The sequence below is a fragment of the Cygnus olor genome, chromosome 2 (assembly GCF_009769625.2).
Source record: "Cygnus olor isolate bCygOlo1 chromosome 2, bCygOlo1.pri.v2, whole genome shotgun sequence".
NCBI lineage: Eukaryota > Metazoa > Chordata > Aves > Anseriformes > Anatidae > Cygnus > Cygnus olor.
In genome coordinates, this window is record NC_049170.1 from 31,090,304 (window position 1) to 31,111,266 (window position 20,963).

The 20,963-nt window shown below is 39.0% G+C and overlaps 1 protein-coding gene and 2 long non-coding RNA genes across 3 annotated transcripts in view; 1 reads left to right on the forward strand and 2 right to left on the reverse strand.

Moving 5' to 3' along the window:
* Positions 1-1,214, reverse strand: part of MEOX2 (mesenchyme homeobox 2) — a 55,098-nt gene extending 53,884 nt beyond the window's left edge. The window contains 1 exon segment of the mRNA XM_040548304.1: positions 348-1,214. Coding sequence (XP_040404238.1) covers positions 348-858 — 511 coding nt within the window. The 5' untranslated portion in view covers positions 859-1,214.
* A 1,270-nt stretch (positions 1,215-2,484) lies between these two features.
* LOC121065465 overlaps positions 2,485-20,963 on the forward strand; it is a 31,330-nt gene continuing 12,851 nt past the window's right edge. The window contains exons 1-2 of the long non-coding RNA XR_005817083.1: positions 2,485-2,510; positions 4,288-4,405. This is a non-coding gene — a long non-coding RNA (uncharacterized LOC121065465). The remainder of the gene's footprint in view (positions 2,511-4,287; positions 4,406-20,963) is intronic.
* On the reverse strand, positions 10,039-16,456 carry LOC121065464. The gene is made up of 2 exons (XR_005817082.1): positions 16,295-16,456; positions 10,039-12,583 (listed from the first exon to the last, which is right to left on the reverse strand). It is a non-coding gene; the product is annotated as an uncharacterized LOC121065464 (long non-coding RNA).

The following is a 20,963-nucleotide window of genomic DNA, read 5'->3' on the forward strand; positions in this document are numbered from 1 at the left end:
CTCACCAAAACTACAACCGCTTCTCTCCTTGACTGTAGGAAACTCTCCCCACCACCACCACCACCGCCACCTTCTTTTCATGCTCTATCACGTGCTGGATTTTTCCTTTTTATTCCCCCCCACGCACCTCCCCAGCCCTAAGAAAGCTCGCTTTCATGATGGACATCCCGAGAGCGCGGTTGAGGGAAGGAGCGAGCTAGCAGTCCGGTGGCACCGGGCGGCGAGAGCACGGCCGGGACTGTGCCGAGCCGAGCCGGGCCGAGCGGAGCCGGGACACCCGGGGCCCGGCAGCGCAGCTCCCCCCGACACCGGCCGCCCACCCCGCAGGGGAAAGCGTGAGCCGTTACCTGAGCTGTCGCTTTTCCTTTTGCCGGCCCTCTTCTCTGTTTCCACCGGGGACAGAGCCTGCCTGCCATAGTCCCCTGGCGCACACGCTGCCCCCGTGGGGGTGGTAGTGCCCAGGCTGGAAGAGTTTGAACACAGGACGGGGGGGCTGCTGCCCAGCTCCGGGGGTCCTCCTGAGTCGGGCTGAAGGCAGAGGCTGTGCCTGGCCGCGGCGGGAGGAGACGACATCTGAGGAATGTGCCAGTTCGTCTGCAAAGCCTGGTGCTGCTGTTGCTGGTGGTGGTGGTGGTGGTGATGGTGGTGGTGGTGGTGCCCCCTATGATGCTGGCTGGCAAACATGCCCTCCTCATTGGGGTATCCCGCTATTATGCAAGAGGAAGAAGAAGAAGACAGATCAGGGTAGGACATGTGGTCAGATCTTCCATGCAGGGCAAGAGAAGACTGGGAGAAAGGGTGCAAGCTCTGCGCAGTGGCATGGGGGCTGCGCAGGCAGCCAAAGAGTGTGTGATCCATGGCATGCAAGTCTCAGGTTCCAGGCAGGAGAGTTTAGGAAGGATCCAACTTCACCACCCTTTGTCAACTTTCACTGTAAACAGGTCGGGGTTGGGATTTTTTTTTCCAAAACGGCAACGACAGACTTTGCAGCAGGCAGCTGAGCTCAGATAATCCAGGTCTTTAGCCCTAGCGGCCAGTCTCCGCTGCATAAACACTCGGACCTAGATGAGCCTTTCTCAGAGCTGCTCAGATGTCAAGAAGTGGGAGAGGTTGAAGCCAATAGAAGGTGGTCCCAGAGAACTGCTCGAAGGGGGAAACGGCTCCGAGAGGTTATAAATACAGTAGTGTGTAATGTGAGCTGGGGGCTGGCTTAGCAACACAGCACTGACCACATGCAAACTCCCTCCAAAACGCCAGCGCCGTCCCCGCGCCGAGCCGCTCCGTCAGCGGGCGGCAGCGCTGCGCACCCGCGCCCGGGGCGCCCGCGGCAGCGGCGGGGGGGCGGGGGCCGGTTCCATGGGGGCTCCGCGGGGGCACAGCCCGCCTCTCCCTCCCTGCCCGCGGGGAGCACGCCCCCCGTCCGCCGCCCCCACGGGCCGTCCCGGGGCCGCCCGCGCCCCCCCACGGGCGGGGAGAAGGCGAGGAGGGATGGAGGGGCCACCGGGCCACCGCCCGGGGTGCCACCGCGTGTGTCCCCCCCCCCACCCCAGGAAGTGGGGAGCGACAAAGAATTGAGGCACCTCCCGCGGGGCGAAGTGCGGGGCTCGCACGGCCCCTTCTCCTCGGGGGTGCAGGCAGGGCGCCTGGCTGCAGTCTCACCTGCGCGCCCGGCGCACCTGGGCGCTGCGCGGCCGGCTCCGTGCGCTGCCCCCGTGCTGCCCCCGCGCTGCCCCCGGGCCCTGCAGCGCGGACCCGGCCGCACGCACGCCCCCCGCACCCGGCCATGGGGGCCGCAGGCCGCCGACCCCCTGCGGCTGGGGCCGCAAGAAAATCGCCGGCGCTCAACGAGCCGCCAAATGTGGTCGGAGAAAGACAAGGCTCCTTTCTTGCCCCCTGCCCGTCCAAAAAAGCAGCCCGCCTAACTTCCCGTCGCTGTGTCTTCATTTGCTTCGTTGCGGACTTTAGTGTCTCAAGAGGGACAACCTAGAGAGCCTGGGTTTGGTTTATCTTTCTTTTCTTAATATGTCTGTATTGGAATTAACAGTAGCCACGAAGAAGGCTGTAAACTGGTTTAAATTAGGATAACGCGTTTCTTGATCGCTGACCAAAGAGGTGCCCACTGCTGTAACGCTGTGGTCTTTGGCCCTTCCTCCTCGCTCTACCTTCCTTCTCCTCCCTGAAAACCAAACTAAGGAGGAAAAAAAGAAAGAAAGAAAGAAAAAAGAAATAAAAAGAAAGAAAGAAAAAGGCCATTGCGCTCATGCAATTTAAGTCTAAATTCTTGGGTCCATGTGCGAAAGATAAAATGAATTTGAATTGCTATTGGAAAAAATCAGGAATTGTATGAGATTTGCAAGAGCTAGTTTCTTAAACGGAAATTGAGTCCTATTTTGTGGGAAATTAGTTTTGCAGACTTTCTAAAAAAAAAAATCTAAAACTTTTGTTCAGCAGCTGCTCCACTTTTCCCTGCAGTTTCAGACTGAGCTGGAACCTGCAGCAATCTTTCGACGGTAAGATTTTCCCCCCTTTTCTGACATCTAATGCTTTTTAAGAATTGTCTTTAGTTTTAACTGTAACAACGCGGTCTTTAAAAAGAGAGTTGCGTCCAAAGCAGAAGTTGCTGCCTCTGTGTACTGTTCAAAACTTGATATTTCTTCAGAATAAAGGAAATATACAGTTACAACACTGATGAAATATTTTGTGCTTTTCATTGTGTTTATCGTTTCAATATGTGCTCTAATATTAAAAGCAAGGAGTACAAAGAAAACTCAATGGCTGAACTACCCTTGCTTTTGCGAACCCGCCGGGCTGCGAGCGCAGGGGCGGCGGTGCCCCCGGCCAGCCGGCAGTGCCTCGAAGCGACGACCGGCGCACGGCCACCGGCACACCGCCCGCAGCCGCTCCGCTGGCCCTGGCCCGTCTCCGCGCCGGTGGCGGCATAGGGGCAGCCGCCGGCGGGGGCGGCCCCAGGTGGGCGCGGGAGCGGCGGGCGCGGCCCCCTCGGCGGCCGCTGCGCTCCTGTCCGCTCCCCTCCGCGGGGACCGGCGTCCGCGGCGCGCCCCGGCGCGGCTCTCCAACCTGCTGCTCTCGGCCCGCCCGCCCCGGACACGGGGGCCAGGCGCCGTCGGGGGGGCCGGGGCCGGGGCCGGGGCCCGGCCGGGGCCGGGGGGGCAGGAATGCAAGGACTCCTCCTGCAAGGGCAGCCGTCGCTGAAGCCCTGACACCGCCACAGCTGCGAAGGGGCCGGGGAAGTCCCAGACCCAAGGCAGAATAAAAGTGCCTTTTTTTTTTTTCCTTTTTCTCTTTTTTTTTTTTTATTTTATTTTTTTTTTTATTCTAGGGGATGGCCGCACAGGATTTCTCGCGCAAGATAAAAAAGTGAAATAAGTGAAGCACAATGAAGAAAGCGAGAGGGTGCGAGGGGGAGGGAGAAAGATTAGGTTTCCAAGAGAAATAAGACACAGAGCCAAATAGCACATCTAGGGAGAGGTAGGAGAGGGTCCAAAAGGTGAAGAAATAAAATAAAAATAAAAATAAAAAGAACACAATAACGAAGTTACAATGGCATGACTAAGTCTTTGCCATCAGCTTCATAATTAGATCTGAATATTCGGAACTGTATTTCCTTTGGCTATTGAGTCCCTTAATAAGTAGACAAGTTCCGCATCAAGTGTTCTTAGTACTTCTTCAATAAGCGCTTTTAAGCACGCAAGAACTGGAAATACAAATCTCGACAGAGCTTTATGCTTTCATTTTAAACAATATAGGCAACTAATGTTGAGGCAAGTAAACAACTTCAGACGTTAACTGGAATAATCCAAAAAGTTTCTGTATGGACCTATCGAATAATTATGGTTACATGATATCATCCTTTGTAAAAATGTATGATTTTTCAGTCAAAGAAAGCTTCTGTGTGAAGCTTCTCAGTGCAATAATTACTGAATAAAGTGTAAGCAGCTATCACCTCCCAATATAAATGATCAGATTCTTGCTCATATTGTATCTTTTTAGAATGTGTGTTTGACCTACATATGGTACAAAAGCGTAACTTAAATCAATGCCAGCAAGTTTGCCCAAAGCTTACAACATCAAGTGAAAAAATAGAATGTTTTAAATATGAAAACAGTAAACTGTTTAACTCATAAAAACATCTGGAGCCAACACAGTTTGGAACATCATTTATATTTTCATATATGGGCTAATATTTGCATTTGCTTTGTGTTTTTTGTTGTTTTTTTTTTCTTCTTTTTTTTTTTTTTTTTTTTAACTTACGATTTATGGCAAAAGAGATCATATAAAATTGACCCGAATGAACCAGCGCACAATTTCTCCGCTTCAGGACTTTTGTAGTCGGTATTTCACTTTGGAGGCTAAAAGCACCATCTTCCTGACTATTTATCAGAATGTAAGTAAGATTCTTGAACATTTCTTTCTAGTGTGCAGTTCGCATATTTGCAATATGCATAGTACAATAAAATCAGACAGTCATATTTGAGGACCACTGTTATGGTGGTGTAAACTATCCTAACTTTGTTAAAGTCAGCAAAGAGATGCCAGTTTGCACCATTTGAGAATATTCTCCTTACTGTCAAAGAGAAAGCTTAAAAATATGAATTCAGTTTATTTTAGCCAAAGATTTTATTGTACTCAAGAGCATACCAAAGCAAGAGGACAAAATTTTATTGTACTGCAATTATGATCAGTTCATATTTTTCTATGACAATTTGATGAAGGCAGGCATCATTATTTAACCTGAGTCAATCCAGATTCACAACAGATGTATGTTTATTTTCCACCTTTTCTTTTCTTTTTTCTCCCTAAAATTTCCCTGTTTTACTCCCATGGAAGCAGTATGATTCATTTCTTTTGATACCTATGCTATGATGGAAATCTACATATATAAGCAATAATAAAACCAGGGGATTAAGCATCATTTCAAAGATGCTTGGATGCCTTAACTGAAAGTCCTTGCACAGAAAATGAATAATTTTTTGACTGGCTCGTCAAGAACACGATATCCCTGCCTAGTTAAAATAGTCAATAATCACATTTACTTCTCATATACCTATGGTATGGCAGTATCTTCCCTATACTTCACCATAAAAACAGTTTTTGTGAGAAATTACACTACCACAAAGTGTACCACATAACTTTAACATTGCATTTCTGTGGTGTACTTCCATTTCATTCTTTTTAACGTTTACATGTGCATTGGTTTAACACTTATCAGACACAATTTTTGGTTTAAAGACTACAACATATCTATAAAAACTTTAAGCCTGAATCCATATTTTCAGCTACTTCTCCTGTGTACATATGGATTCTGTTCTAATTTTCATGATCTCCAAGTATTACAAAGTTTAAAGCTATGCCAGCAATTTAGTATATTACATAAAAGTTGTGCTGAACTAGGCCCTCACTGAAAATGATTTACAAGTTTGCATTACATCATTAAAAGTTATTTCAGTTGCCAACCCACTCGAACCAGTAAAATATCTTATGCTTTCTATTTAGTTTAAATAAACCGATGAAATATTAAAATGGTTAATGTACTTGAGGCTTCACACCTGAACTATGATGTTTCAGGAATGCTTTTAGAGTTTAAACTACAGGAAACTTGCATTCCACATTAGATACTCAAAAGCCCCAGAACAAGTTATCTTCAAAACCTTGGTGTGTGTTTCAATGTTTTAAATAGATAATTTATTTGCAAACTGAACTCTCTTGCATAATACCATTTGTTTCCCAATCTGCATGTTATATTGCAATTTACCAATTGTTTCATTCTTTCTAGTATTATCTCCACTTAAGAACTCCAAACTTAAAAAAAAAAAAAAAAAAAAAAAAAAGTTATCAAAATCCTTGTAGGGTGCAGGGTACTTTAATTATACATATCTTTCATTTGTATTTAAAAATGTATTCAAAGTGCATGTGCAGGCAAGTCAATGATGCCTGAAAAAATATGTTTTCCATTTTGTTTTCTTCAGATCTTGACAATTGGACACAATACTCAGTCAATTCTCCTATTAAAATTACTAATCGTAGAGGAAAAAGGGCTTGTATTTTTGCATATTATTCATTATATTATTTGATACAATTTGCATTGTGGATTTTGATAACTATTCAGAAGATATTTTACTAGAGCCCTCATCAAAAATATAGATACAGATGGAAGAATGGCTAAGTATATTTTGAGCACTTTGTATTTTTACTAATGCTTACTTCTCACTGTACAGTTAATATTTTGCTGATTATATTTGATCATCCAGAATAAAAAAAAATTAGCTCACTCAAATGTGTATCAAATCTTTCACACCAAGAGTTATAGCTGTTTACTGGGTAGATATACAGCATGATTACTTTACCAAGACCAAAACAGAGAAAAAGAAAATCCTACCATTACCTGAAATACTTATCATACCCTGACTGACATTTCCAGGCCCTTACAAGACCAGCAGCAGGGGGCATATTTCATAATTCTGCTTCCATCAGGGGATGTTAACAGAGTGATAAGTCACTAATCTTCATCACCTCTTTTGCACATTAATGAGGAAAATATTACTCAGTGTGTGTATTCCTAGTCATTTCTAATTTTCTCCACTCTGGAATGAGAAAAAGACACATATGCATAGATGAATGCACCAAAAATAAATAACTACAAAATATCTAGATTTTAATAGCTGCTGGGATGATGTCACCTACTCTGCAGGTATATTTCCTTATGATTTATAGTGTGATGAGCTCTAGACTTGGAGAAGAAACATAGAACTAGCGAGTAATGAGAAGAGAAAGATATTCACTGCCCCGGAGAGTTCAGGCTTTATTCATTCCACTAGCTTCACATAGGAGTACTCCTGTGTTTTCACAGAGTCCTGCTTGTATTCATGGTGATTTGCTTGACTAGATGCATTTGCAGGATTGGAATCTTAATTAATATTAGTTGTAGGAAACAGCTAAAAATTGCATGTACTTTTTTAGTCATAGCTGCAATGTACTCTTCAATGTCTAATGCCAGATCACGCTAATAATAAATACTGAATAGGAGAAATCAAATATGAAGTAAAAATTGTTTGAAATGACCATTTTAGTTTATGCTGATTCTTTTAGATGCTAGTATTACAGATTGTAGGGGAAAAAAATTTTTAAAAAAGATCTGACACCTCCACTGCCCAATTCCCCCCCCCCCCCCAAAAAAAAAAAAAAAAAAGATAGATTTCCCTTTCCCTTAAAAATACATGCCAAGATGAGCTTAATTTGCAGAGGGATCACCGAAAGATGAAATCATATTTGTTTCAAAGATATGAAGACATTCAGGAAATTATTTTAAGTTTGATGGAGCCAATGACATTACTGATGTTTAAAAAATTAGACAGCATCTTCAGTATCTTTAAAGAAGGTCCAAGCAGAATACCTTCAGGAGACTGACACACATATATATATATATATATGTGTATATATATATATATATAATTAAAAAAATAACTTAATATGTTGTGAATATATTATTTCTTGCAATTAACCTTTCCAAGATATTTGTATTCTTTATGCTTTATTATGCATCACACTTATGTGGCCTTTGATGCAATACAGATAGGTCTCAGGGTGGGTACAATAAACTATTCCACTGTCTTTGAGGTGCTTTTGCACCATCTAAGTGTATGTATCGGACTTTGGCACACTGAATCACTCTCAGGAGCCACCTTTCTCTCTTCATTGGTGCCTGTCTCATGCATTTCATCTAAAATAGATGCCCATAATAAAAGTGTGAAACATCTTTATTCCTTATCCCATTTTCCAAAACTGTGTCTAGTGCCTAGCACTGTGGGCTTGGCAAAGCTCAGCTGTATAGCAAGTTAGAGGTATATTATTTGACATACATTACAGCTGACTGAGACACACATGCAAAATACAGCATGTGGGGACACTCTCTGGATTTCTACAGTTCCCTTAGAGGCATTTTGTCCACGTTACATATTTGTGCATTTCAGCCATAGACCATATCACTTAGGGATTTAGATTTTATTTAATAATGCAAGCATATTTCAATACAAGATGGCAAACTAAAAATATATTTCCATTTAACTGTTTCAAAACGCCATGTGCAAGAGAACACAACAAAATGGAATTAACTCGTAACATATGCAACTCTTATTTGTGCAAGAGCAGTATATGCCCCTAAATCCGGACTCCAGCATCTGGAGACATAGCATGTCTCTAATGGAAGAGAAAAGTATGAGACATGTCAGCTTCTTGGATATGTTACATTGAAAGCCGTGCCTTTTCATTCATGATACCCAATACAACGCCAATTAAAACTGATAAATCAGACAACGTCCAGGTAAACTGCCTTGGAAGCATTTTTGGATTTTTCATTTCATTAGTTGTAGGCAGTAGGATTATGCTGAGAAACGTATTTACAATATTAAAAAATAAAATAAAATAAAAATCTCAACTGAAGCTCTTTCATTTGAAGAAATGAAGTTTGAATGGAACCTAATGTCCCACGGTATGAATCATTTATTCATAGTGCATCCAAATGTACTGATCCCCATTTGTAGAAACAAGTTTTGCTGTCACCAAGGTTTTTCTTGTGCCTCTTTCTCATTACTACTTTTTACCTCTAGCACCATCATGGAATAATGTATTCTTTATATGCTTGCAATATTGTGATCATCTTGGTAGAGTCTCTGAAAGCATCATAAAGAAACAATTCATCCTTTAAGTGTCTTATAACATGAATTGTCTTCAGGCTTGACCTTGAGTCTTATTTTTTCCCCATCATCCTCACGGGAGATACTTTACAGGATCAGCTTCATTGTTAGACTGCAATAGCAATTTTAAAAAGTGCAGCTACACATAAATATTCTTTCTTGTGGAAAAAATAAACAAACAAACAACAAAAAAAATGAAAATTGCATTTTAAAACAAAAGTGTGAAAGAGATCTGGTGGATAAAATATTGTTTTCTTAATGCATTTTCAAATTTTTATTGCACTAAAACCTTTAGATAATCTGTAATAGAAGTTGAGACCTCTAACTTTAACTTTTCTTTCATTCATTTCTATCAATTAATCTTCTTTGTTATATTCAGAGCAATCAAAGGAGAAAGTATGCCTGTCTATTGCAGCTATTCTTATTTTCAGAAAATACAAGTAGAAACTGAGAAACTGCTTTGCTACAAAGATTTGTTTATTAAGCTTTGAAAAATCCTCTGCTGAACAGCATAGTGGATGTATATATACGCACATGCATATACTGTAAGAGGGTGTTCAACCATGCAAAAATGCGAACATACCTCCAGGCTCAAATCTTTAATGTATGATTAAAACAAATTAGGTTAGTGACTGTTTTGTTTTTAATAATGGGGATAGTTCTTAGATGCATTACACAAAACCAGAATGCCTCACATTAAAGTAAATGAAGGAACAGAAAAATCTCTTTGCACAGATTACCAAAGTTCTGATTTCACTTCCTAGCTGAGAAAAATGTTTGGGAATGTATCTAATCTAACACGCCCTATAAAACAGTACAGTAGTCCCTGGTATAACAGGGAGCTGTGTGGATGTAAAGGTCACATCCCATAGCAAAATTCCAAGATTTCAGCCTGCAATCCAATACTGCCTAATGAATTTCCAAATTGTGAAGCTGTGTGCCCATTTTGGAAAGTAGATAGGTTGTCTTTCTGTATACATGTTCATTAATTTCATTATGTATGAAGTACATAATACATGTGAACCCCTGCAGCTGTGGTAACAAGTCTTTTTTAAAATATACCTTGGCTTGATGATGAGAATATTTCACTCTAAAAATAAGTCATACATTTAAATTCTAATATGGCAGGCATGGCGTGTATCCAGGGGTGCACGCAGTAAGATTACCCTGTACAATTTGTAGTCCATCAGATTTTCCCAAATTAAGTCCCATAAATATGAACATACATTGCTTGTTTGTTTTCTTATTTTTTTAAGTTTCCTTTATTGGTATCATAATAGTATGGCCCAAATATAAGGAAATAACCATATCATATTAAACACAGGAATACGCTTTCACAGTCGTTTATTGTGCATAGCTAGTAAACATTTCCTGGCAAACAATTTAGAGAGTCCATAAATTCCATCCTAACGCTACTTCCGTAGCTACATGCACTGCACCATACACGAGGGTATTAGCTCAGTCTCTCTCATCCGGAATGGGTGGATTGGAATTGAAAAATCCCCACCCCCCCCCCATTATAGGACCATATGTCTCGAAAGTCTATCCTCTCTCAGGGCAAACGGCTCCTCTCAGATCCGCCTGATGGATCGTGACTAAAATTCTGCTGTCCCTTGCTATTTAATCTAACAGCATTGCTGAAGTATCTATCAAGAGAGCACAACAAGCCAAGCATCCCTTTGGCATGAGCGGCAGTTCCCCACACAGAGAGTATCAGGAATTTGGAATATCAGAGGGAAAGTCGACCACACCATGCCAATTTGTATGGAAAAAGTGATTCTGAAGCTAGGGGTAGGGAAAAGAATAAAACCTCTGGATTCAGAAAAATAAGCAGTCTTCATAATTCCCTGTTGCCTCATTCAATCAGTTAACCATTGTTAGTAGACCAGCTTTGCAGAATCTTCAAAGGTACTGAGTCTGTCAGAATTTCAGACAATTTTCTCTAGATATCTTATTTAGGTGTTTATATAATGAGGGATTATTAGGGAAACAGTTTACCCATAAAGATTTTTGGAGGGTTAGATTTCTGCTCAGTCTCTTTCAGTCCTTTTGTTGTGTGTGTCTGCTGATTTACACTGGAAAAAAAATACTTTAAACAGCCCTCAAACCATTTTGCATTTGAAAAAAAAAAAAATCATATGAAATAATCACGTTAAAGCAAAGTTCATACCACTAGTACCAGAGACTAAACTGACATATTTCAGCCAGTTTGGATCCTTATTACAGGTATACATTATTATCATTCCTGTTACAGCTATTATTTCCAGATTATTTTGGATTGGAAACAAAGAGTTAGCAAAAATCTGGACTCCTTCCAAAGTTCCAAAGACCAGCTCAAAAGCTCAAAGGGGTTCAGTCACCATGTCAGTGTTCTGCTTTACAATCTTTAATTTTACAGGGTATAACACTAAAACCTCTCTTCTGTACCCCTTGAAGCAGTTTTAAGGTAGGGTTGATAACAAAGATGACTAAGAGCAGAAAGATTTTATTTCCCTGGCTGTGGAAGTCTTTATTTCTAACTCCCTGCTTTTAAAATCCTCTTTCATTTATTTATAATGAATGGAGCCACTATTAAACAAATAGTCCTGTTCTTAGTTACTGGCTGCACTGTATGTATTTGAAAATCCACATATCTCAATCTTTAGTCACATGTGTGTCAAATACTCCCCTTTGGAAGATTATTAGGTGAACAACAAAGACTTTGGAGTAACAGTATGATGGATTATTACACATTTTGAAGCTAATTAAAATAATAAAGACATTAAAGCTTTAGAATTTTAGATTTTTTCTATATTGTCCTCTGCCCACTGCTCAACAGCAGACCTTTCATAAGCATCCCTCATTTTCTGGCTACTCATCTTTACGACCTCCCTGTACTTCCTCCTAGTACCTCTAAGGCACCGAGTTCAGCCATGAGTCCTTCAGCAGTATGCCGAAGAGAAGTAGTTTGTGGTCTGCAATTTGCTCAACTTATTGTCTGATGATAAAGGCCATAATCCTTTTCCTGGATCAGGACCTCTGCCAGCTTCCTTTCATTGTGCACATGGGCAAACAGAGCAAGAAGAAAGATAACGCTCCGCTTGTTCAGCATAGCTCCAGCAATCATTTTCTCTTTTATGTTTCCAGTGAATCTGATTGCTGGCAAAAGCTGCCAGAAAAAGACAAGTCTGATCAGAAAGAGCATGAGCAGAAAAAGTCCAGTTTCCCAAACATATTGCCTGGAAGACTATTTTGTACTGGTGACGGGGCATATTAGTCATTGGGCCTAGTCAGCCTTGGCCTCTCACAAATCAAACAAGTGTTCCTGCTTGAATGAATGTCCTCTAATAATGATTTTATTGTGAATACTTGTCCGACAAGTACGAGACACTATTTTCTTTTATTTAACATTACGCTTATGAATGGTAGTATGGATTTTTTTCCTTACTCTCTTCATGGTACAGAATACCAATAACAAATTCAATTCATGTGTTTTATATACATTAAATAGTAGGAAATACATCTGCTTAGAAAATGTAGCTAGTTCCTGTGCTTTCAGAGTCTCTCTGGATTTATTGTATTAAAGCCAAATCTATTGTTAATCCATTTAACACTGATTGTATTCCTCAAATATGTTTCGTGTTTCCTTTCAGAACTGTCATATACATGTCAGTATTACACCTTAATAAGGTACTGGCATAGAATTGCTAGAAACAGGTAATACATTGTGTTCTTGCTGATAAAATACCTACAACCTTAATAATTAATTTTCCATGGTGACCAGTTGAATCATTAGTAACAATTTAATAGGATCTCTGTTGAGATCTTTGCCCTTGTATGTCAGGTGCTGTGCACGGAACAGGAGAACTGATTGTCTAAATAGGCAAGATAAACTGTAAAAGAAATGAAACCGAATAAATGTAAGGCAACTATACCTAAAATTAGAAACATATATCATAAGCATTCAGTTCAGGTCTGTCATTAAGAATAGTTTGCTTGCTACACAAACAGAAATGCCGTATTCCTCTTTAAAAATGTTTCTAGTAAATTATGTAGCAAGAATTAGGAGATGCATTCCCTGAAAGCATTCTTATTTAATAACACTTTTGAATAGGTTTCACTCTCTTAAAGAATAGAATTATATCAGAGTGAGTTAATTGGGAGTTATGGTCTAGTTAGCGAACTTCACCATGAAGCTAGTGGCAAGTTAAATTGTTATAATATGGAACAGCGCTTTGTGAAGAAAACTGCTGGAAGTCTAATAGTTTGAGTGCTACTGACTTCAAAGAGGCTAGAATTTCAGCCCCCATTTCCAGAATTCTATAATTCGTTATAATTGTAGCTGCATTTTTGGTCTGTAATGTATTTCTGCTCAAAGCATTACAGTGAGCAATCTGCATATGATGTTATAAATAGTCTATGACAGGACACTGTGAATCTAGGTTCAGACTTCACTCTTACATGAAAAAAAAAAAAAAAGGCAACAAAAACCTGCTTCTGTACTCTAAATCTTTCACACCTCTCAGTAACTGTGTCAATAATTTTAAAACTACACTCTGTTATGAAGTAACAATTCAAAATGTAGTTATATCAGACTGACATTTTATATCTTACATTTTATGTCTCATTTAAAAGATTCTCATTGCTGTAATGTTTAAATAATAATTTTAAAAGTCTGTATTTCATGTCATGAAATATCTTAACATTGAAAAAATGCTTATGCACTATGGAATAATCTTAACATTAGCTGGAAACTTCAGAGTGTCCATAATAAAACATCAGCTACATTAAATAAATAAAAAATGACAATTTTCCCAAGTGCATCCTACACAGAGAAATTTTCTACCAGATTTCAGTGTGACAAAGAAGAATCAGAGAATTATACATTAATTACTAGAACTTGATTAAATTTGGTATGAGCAAATGAATTAAAATCCAATGTTTGTATTCGGTGATATAAGGCAGTCAGCTTTTACAAAATGGATGATGAGTGTACACCAGTTATTTAGAGAAAGTATCAAAGGTAAAATGTGAATGACAACTTCAGGCTCCTAAAGAATAGAAATGGCCATCTCAAAAAAAAAAAAAAAAAAAGTAACAAGCAAGGAGTAACCTCCTAATTTTTTTGTTGAAAATAATTAAATGACTTAAAAAGTATGTGAAGGCAGCTTCTAAAGAAAAAATATGTAGAAGCAAGGGAAAATGTAGCCATTAATGTAAATTAGAAGCTGGGAATTAAAAAGCATTGATAAAGAAAGCCAAAGTTCACAAAGAGAAAACAGGATAAGTACAATATGAATACATTTTGAAATTATGTTATAAAAAGAAAATCCTAACAATTGCCTTGCTCCCTTATTAAATGGAAATTACTAGGATTTTTGTAATAACTTTTTTTTTTTTTTAAAAAAAAAAGCATTCTCAAATACTTTTTTTCTGTATTTTGGAAAAATGTCAAATGATGTATTCATATCAGATGATTGCGATGAATTTGTGTTTCAGTAGTAGTGCAGGAGAACATTAAATAACAGCTAATAAAACTAGACATTTTTAAAATCAGTAGACCTGAATAATTTGCATGGAGGTATTTTAATACATTTGGCAGAGAACCTGTCTGCACAGTTAGTGAGGATTTTTAGTACCTCTTGGAGAACTAGGGAGGTTTCAGAGAACTATGCACAAATTATTGTCAATATTTAAAAAGAATAAATGTGATGACTTAAATGTCTATACGCATTTCAACTTCACATTGATCCCAAGCAAAATAAGGAAGGATTTCTAGGAATATCAGCTCATTTTAATCAAAGCAGTGAGAACAGAAATTTATGGAAAGTTATCATGCCAAAGCTAACTCGATATCATTTAATAAAAGCATATGTTTGGTAGGATAAACATAATTTCAGTAGTATTAAATATGCAGAGGAATATTGGAAAGTCTTTTAGTTGTTAATCATAATATTTTCTTGAAAAAAAAAAACACATTAAAGTCAATATCGTATCTACTAAATTGACTCAAATCTGAGTCTCATTCATATAGTAAGTAGGGAATAATAATCAGCGGTGCTTACTTTAGTGGTGACAAACAAGTGTGTGTCCCTGTGAAATTTTTTTATCTATCTGTGAGTCTTGTATGAATAATAAGAGAAAATATTTAGGAAGTTTTCAGTTAAGTGATTGGAAGATCAGTAAATAGAGAGCCAAGTCACTGTGGAACCTGGATTGCTCAGGAAACTGGCTGTAGCCAGTAGCAGTTAAACAAGCTGCAAATTTCAGACCAGACAAACACAAGGTACTGCTCTAATAAGAAAGTCTGCATGTCACTGCTACAAGGTAGGGACTCTGCCCACAACCTGAAGCCAGTCTGAAAAAGACGGCAGAACAGATAGTCAGCTGGGAAGAGTTCTGAACGCAGGAAGGTAGACACGGGTCTGATACAACCCATGGGCACAGAACTAGAGAAACATACCGTATGGTTGTGTTACCTCTGTCCTTGGCACGGATGCAACCAGTTCTGGAATAGCGCATCCACAACTCAAGAAAAAAGATTGTTGAAAAATTGGAAAAGGTTCAGAGAAAAGCAATAGGACTGATGAAAGGATTGGAAAACATTCCTTGTAATGAAAGACTCAAGGAGCTTGATCTATTTAGGTTATCAGAGAGAAGTTTAAAAGGCTACTTGATCACAGCTTATAAATAACTATGTGAGAAATTTGATAACACTAGACTTTACAGTCCGGTGACAAAGGTATAACAGAAGATATACTTGGAGAAACACACTGGAAGGTTTTTAAATCAAGATCAAATGCTTTTTCTTCCATTAAAATCTATGCTATAGTTCTAAATAATAATAATAATAATAATAATAATAATAATAATAATAATAATAATAATAGTAATTGAGGAAAGTTGTGGTGCCCCTCACACAGAGGAGCAGACTGAACAGATGACCATAATAGCCTCTTAGCTTTATAGGCCATGAATCAACAGCTTCAATTGCAGGCTTCTCTGCTCCGTATTTTCTGACGCCACCACTGGGCAGATCTAACCAGTGCGATGTTAATCGGAACCAGGTGGAGCCTGTTTTTGCCACACAAGGGAGCTTCCCCTGAAGCTACATTGGATAAGACCAAGATTTGACCGGCATGAAAGAATTCATACAGTATGAAAAGCTTGTGTCTATCATATTGACACACATCATTTCTAATTATTGCAAAATTTATTGATATTTCAGTGAATATAAAACACTGTCTTGAGGGGTGAAAGGTGGTAAATTTAATAGCAAAGTGGATTTAAACCCCCCTACATACACACACACCTTATCGGCTCCAGAGAAATAAAAGGAAATGGAAAATTATGCACAAACACACACAGTTCTGTTTAAGTGAGGTAGAGTACAGGAGAGAGAGCAAACTCCTTTTGCCTATTTTTTGTGCTCTTGAGAATAGCATAGGTCCAAAATCTTTTCTTCAACCACAGTCATTTCTGAATTACTGTTCTAGATAGGAGAGAGCTGGAACAACAAAGGAAAGAGAAACGCTAATGGGGAAAAAAAAAAAAGACAAATAAAAAAAGACATTTAAACAATATACCATATGTAGGACACTCACCATGTGCCAGCCTCACTTTTTTCCTCTCTCTCTTATGTGGTCCAATAAGTCCAGTCGTTTGGAGGGTTATTTGCACTGTCTACTTCAGACATCTGATGTAGGTGCTTTGGCTTGCAGCTGCCCCTCATCCCCCAGCTCAGCCCCCAGAACGTCTGTCTCTCTGCCAGCTATGCAGGGAAGGAAAAACACCTAGGTTTAGTCTTTAAAACTATGCCTAAGTTAGATATCTAGATTAGCCTGAAGCTGTTGTATAAATATTACTCTCTCCTATTTTCTTTCTTTTTTTTTTTTTCTTTTTTTTCAATTATTATTGCTATGGAAAAAAAAATAATTGTTTCAATTACAAGGATATAAAAGTGCAGGAAAGTTTACAAATTCAAGGCCAGGTCCTAGCTGGTACAGTTCATATATTGGTATTCAAATAAACAGACCAATTCTCATTTGCCCCAGCAGAAGTGCAGCCTTTGAGTTGGTTTTACAAACCAAGTCAGCCACCTGATTCTGTTGGGTAAAGCAAATACATTTTCATAAAATACAGAAAAGGACATCTTGCAACGTAAGTCCATTAAGAAAAACCTCAGAGGAGAAAAAAAGAAAGAAAAGAAAGAAAAAGAAAAGAAAGAAAGGAGGGAGAAGAAAAAGAAAGAAAGAAAGAAAGAAAGAAAGAAAGAAAGAAAGAAAGAAAGAAAGAAAGAAAGAAAGAAGAGGAAAGAAGAAAGTAAAAAATTATGTCATAAATGACAGCTACAACAGTCTGCAGAAAGCACTTCTCTTGTAAAAGCAGAGAAAAAGTGGTGAGAGATCAGCATCAAGCTCAATAACATTTGAAAATAATCTATTTTTGTGAGGAAGTTTCTTACTTCCCTTCCGAAATTAATTGTCATTTTCTTTTAAAGAAGGAAAAAGAAAAAAAGAAAGAAAAAAAAAAAGAAAGAAAAAAGAGAAAAACATACTTTAAACACTTTGCAGCTTCACATCAGCTAAAAGCTTTGCATTATACTTCGCTTGTACTGGGTGGTACTGCAGCACTCCAAGCAAAGCAGAGCGTACAGATCACAGCATACTGTAAAGCTAGACGTTTCACAACAGCAGTAAGGCAACTTTGAATAAATATTCTTGAAAGACAGTGAAGAGAGAGGAGGAAATTCTGCATCTTTAATGCAAGGTCTCTAATGCTAAGATATATCAAAATGCCCTGTGTACTCCTGGAACCTTTCTGTTAAAATGTCTCTAACTCTAGGGACACATTGTATAAGGCAGTTATGCACCATTTAAATGTGAAAAATGCACACTTTACTTGGAAAAGGATGTGTGATGTGAAGTGTTTTTAAGAATAATTGAATGATTTTGTGATTCGTTAAATGCATTTTCCTCAGCAAGCAAGTAATGGCTTTTCCACTAAGCACCCAAAGGGTGAAAAGTCAAACAGTTAGGAGTAAAGCGTCCTTAGGAAAAGGATCATTTACAGAGCTTTTTGTTTTATTCCTTATCTCTTTTTTGTTCCAAGAGGAACATAACAATGAGGAAGAAAAAAAAAAAAAAAGGTGAATAACTCGACAACTCCAGGTAGGAAATTAAAGAGATTTGAATGCTGGGGACAAAAGGATATGTGGCAGTTGTCTGTGCTTGCTTTAACAGGAAATATAGAAAAATTGTGGCACCTAAGGTTTATTGAATATGGCTTCATGTGCATATGCCTGCTGAGACCATGGGATCAGTTCTTTTATGGGAGGAAAAAGAAAGAGCTGTTTTCATATACCCAATATTTCTTTAAGCCAAAGTGTAAATCTTCAATTTCTTTCCCTTTCTTCTTTTTTTTTCTTCTTCTTTTTCTTTTCTTCCTTTTTTTTTTTTTTTTTTTTTTTTTTTTTTTGATAGGGGTTGGAGGGTCGCTGGGACTAGGGAAACAATACACACCTTGACTCCTGCAAAAAAGATCTTTGGCAAAATCACAAGACGCCTGCTTAAGTAATACCCAAAAGGTAAGTCCATGCATTCCACTGGCCAGAAATAATTCACAGCACGATGAATCCACAAGAAAGTCAATAGGATATTATAACACTCTTAGGGGAGCTGTAGCCATAAGACCAATGTGAGGCAATGCCTTACCATGAGCTATCACTTTATATATGTGCTGTATACATGAGCATGAATTATATTACAACATTTGACATGCTGTGGCTTTTGATCTACTGTGACTTATGACCTCTCTCCTATTGTGACCTTTATGCCTAAACCTGTAGAGAATAGTTCAAACAATAGAACATACATGATAGATGACACCTAGATAGGATAAAAATGTATAAAGAATATAAACACTCATGCTCAGGGCAATAGCTAGCCAAAAACTGCCAGATATTAGGAAGATACTTCCCCTGGGATATGATATTATGGATTTTCTTGCACCTTCCTCTGAGGCATCTGGAACCAGGATACTAGTCTAGATGGACCACTGGTCTGATTAGATATGGCAGTTCTAATATTTCTGTGAACATATGCTAGTGTGGAAAAATATAGCTTATACAGTTAATAGAAAGTTCTGCATAAGACAGAAAGGACTCCGACCGGTGATAAAATCCTTGTGAGGTTTCAGCTGAAAAGCCAGTTGAACTTTGTATAGATTCTGTTTCCACCCAGATAAACAGTGATTTCCAGCTGATTTGAAGGCAATGTCTTACAGCTCATCTTTATCTGCCTCTGTTGCTGCTCTATTTTTCAACAGATCCTACTTGTTTAACCTGTTCCAGCAGCTTCCAGCTGAAATCTTGGAGTCTGATGATTGGCTTCCTAATCATCAGCTACCTGGCTCCACAGAACAGTCCAGGGAATTCAAATGCAATTAAGCTGCTCTCCAAAAAAAAATAAAAAAAAATGCTGGAGAGCAAGAGGTACTGTTGGCATGCTGCAGAATGGCAGGAAGACGAAGAATCAACTGACAGTCTATATAGCAAAAGACTGCAGTCTTTGGCTAAAATGTGGAATTATATTGCATCTTGGAAAAAAAGTGTGGACAAAAAAGCAGCCATGGAATGAAGGTATCCATAACACCTCAGCTGGAAAAGTTTTCAGCATTTTTCACCAGATGGGTATAGATACATTAGTAAAACTTTGCTCATAAATCGTATTTTCAAGATTATTGCCACAGCCTTAATACCTGAAACTTACCATCTTTTTACTAAACTGAAAAGGTATGGCTCATCTGCACCAAGTATAAATGTATATCTATTTAACTGATTTAAAAAGAAATAGAAGATGGTTTCTTGGATAGACTTTGAGTTTTGCTAAAACTGAATTTATTTCAGTATATCCCTCATTGATTAGTTAAAATGAAACAAGCTACTGAAACTGCAGCAATGTATTGTATAACAGGATTTTTATTTGTTTAAAATAAATCTGTTTAATAAACAAGGAAATTTATGCTGATCTATACAGTTAGGTTCTATCACCCAGTTCTATCCAGTTCTCAGTCCTGTTCTATCCTGGTTCTATCCAGTTCTCAGTCCTGTGAGAACTCTGTTCTTGCCCACTAGACTTAGCTGGGCAACTACCATTAGTTGGGCAGTAGTTATGTAGAAGTACAAGCCGTTTACTTAGAGAAAAAGGTAGTGTAGGACAGCATGATATTGTACTAAGCAAGCCCTAGAGATCGCAAAATGCCCTTTCTGATGGCATATTTATGCATAAGCAAGCTATTAGTAACATCTCCTTCATATAACAAAATAAACGATCCGCAGCTCAATCAAGCCCCCGCATCTACTCTTGTCCTCATACACAGATATTCCTCATATGCTTCTGGGATTGACATATGAAGTGGTGTTGGAAAGTCAGGTGTTGCAAATGACAAGTTGGATAGCTTTTGCTGTCCTCTTCTCATGATAACTGTTGTTATGGGGGATAGATACAAAGTTTGCTATCTTTCTCTGTCTAAAAATCGGCCAAAGCATTATTACAGAAAGTAGACAAACTGTAAATAAAGCCCATTTGGGATTTTTTTTTTGAAGTACTTTTGTTCTCAGAAGTAAAACTAGACACTCTTGCATACTCTTGCACTGGTTAAATAATACAGAGGTTAAAAACAGGGTAAGTGGTAAAAAGATTAGGCATCCTGAACTGAGATTCACCTCATGTAATTTAAGCCATTTGTGGCATAGATGACAATAAGCAAACTTGTAGTTGGAAGAAACAGGCATTTCGAAGCACAGCTCAACTGACCTATTGCAAATACCTACTTTATAGAAGATTGAGCCGTTCCCTAGCCCATGCTGACTAAATCTCCAAAGAGCTCTTGGTAGCAGGAGAAGCCCGTGAAGAGGCCAGCTCTCCCCACTCCACTGTGACAATACTGCTGTCCCCAGAGTCTCCAGAAAAGACTCTCTCACTGTTACACTTCCAGGAAACAAATCTATAAATATGTGGATTGTCATTATGTCCTGTCAATAACCAAGCTAAGGGGTTGAACTGAACAATTATCTAAATATGTAAGAAAGCACATGGATTGTAAAATAATAGCCTGTCAGCAGTATGTGCCAATCTATTTAGCATGAATTGAGACAGAGAGGCATTACAGAGAGAAAGCTGACACCAGTGGAGTTTCTATTCCCTCTATGACACTGAGCATGAACCTTGCCTCCAGACCTTTGTCTTCACACTTTTTTGACATTGTTCCTTT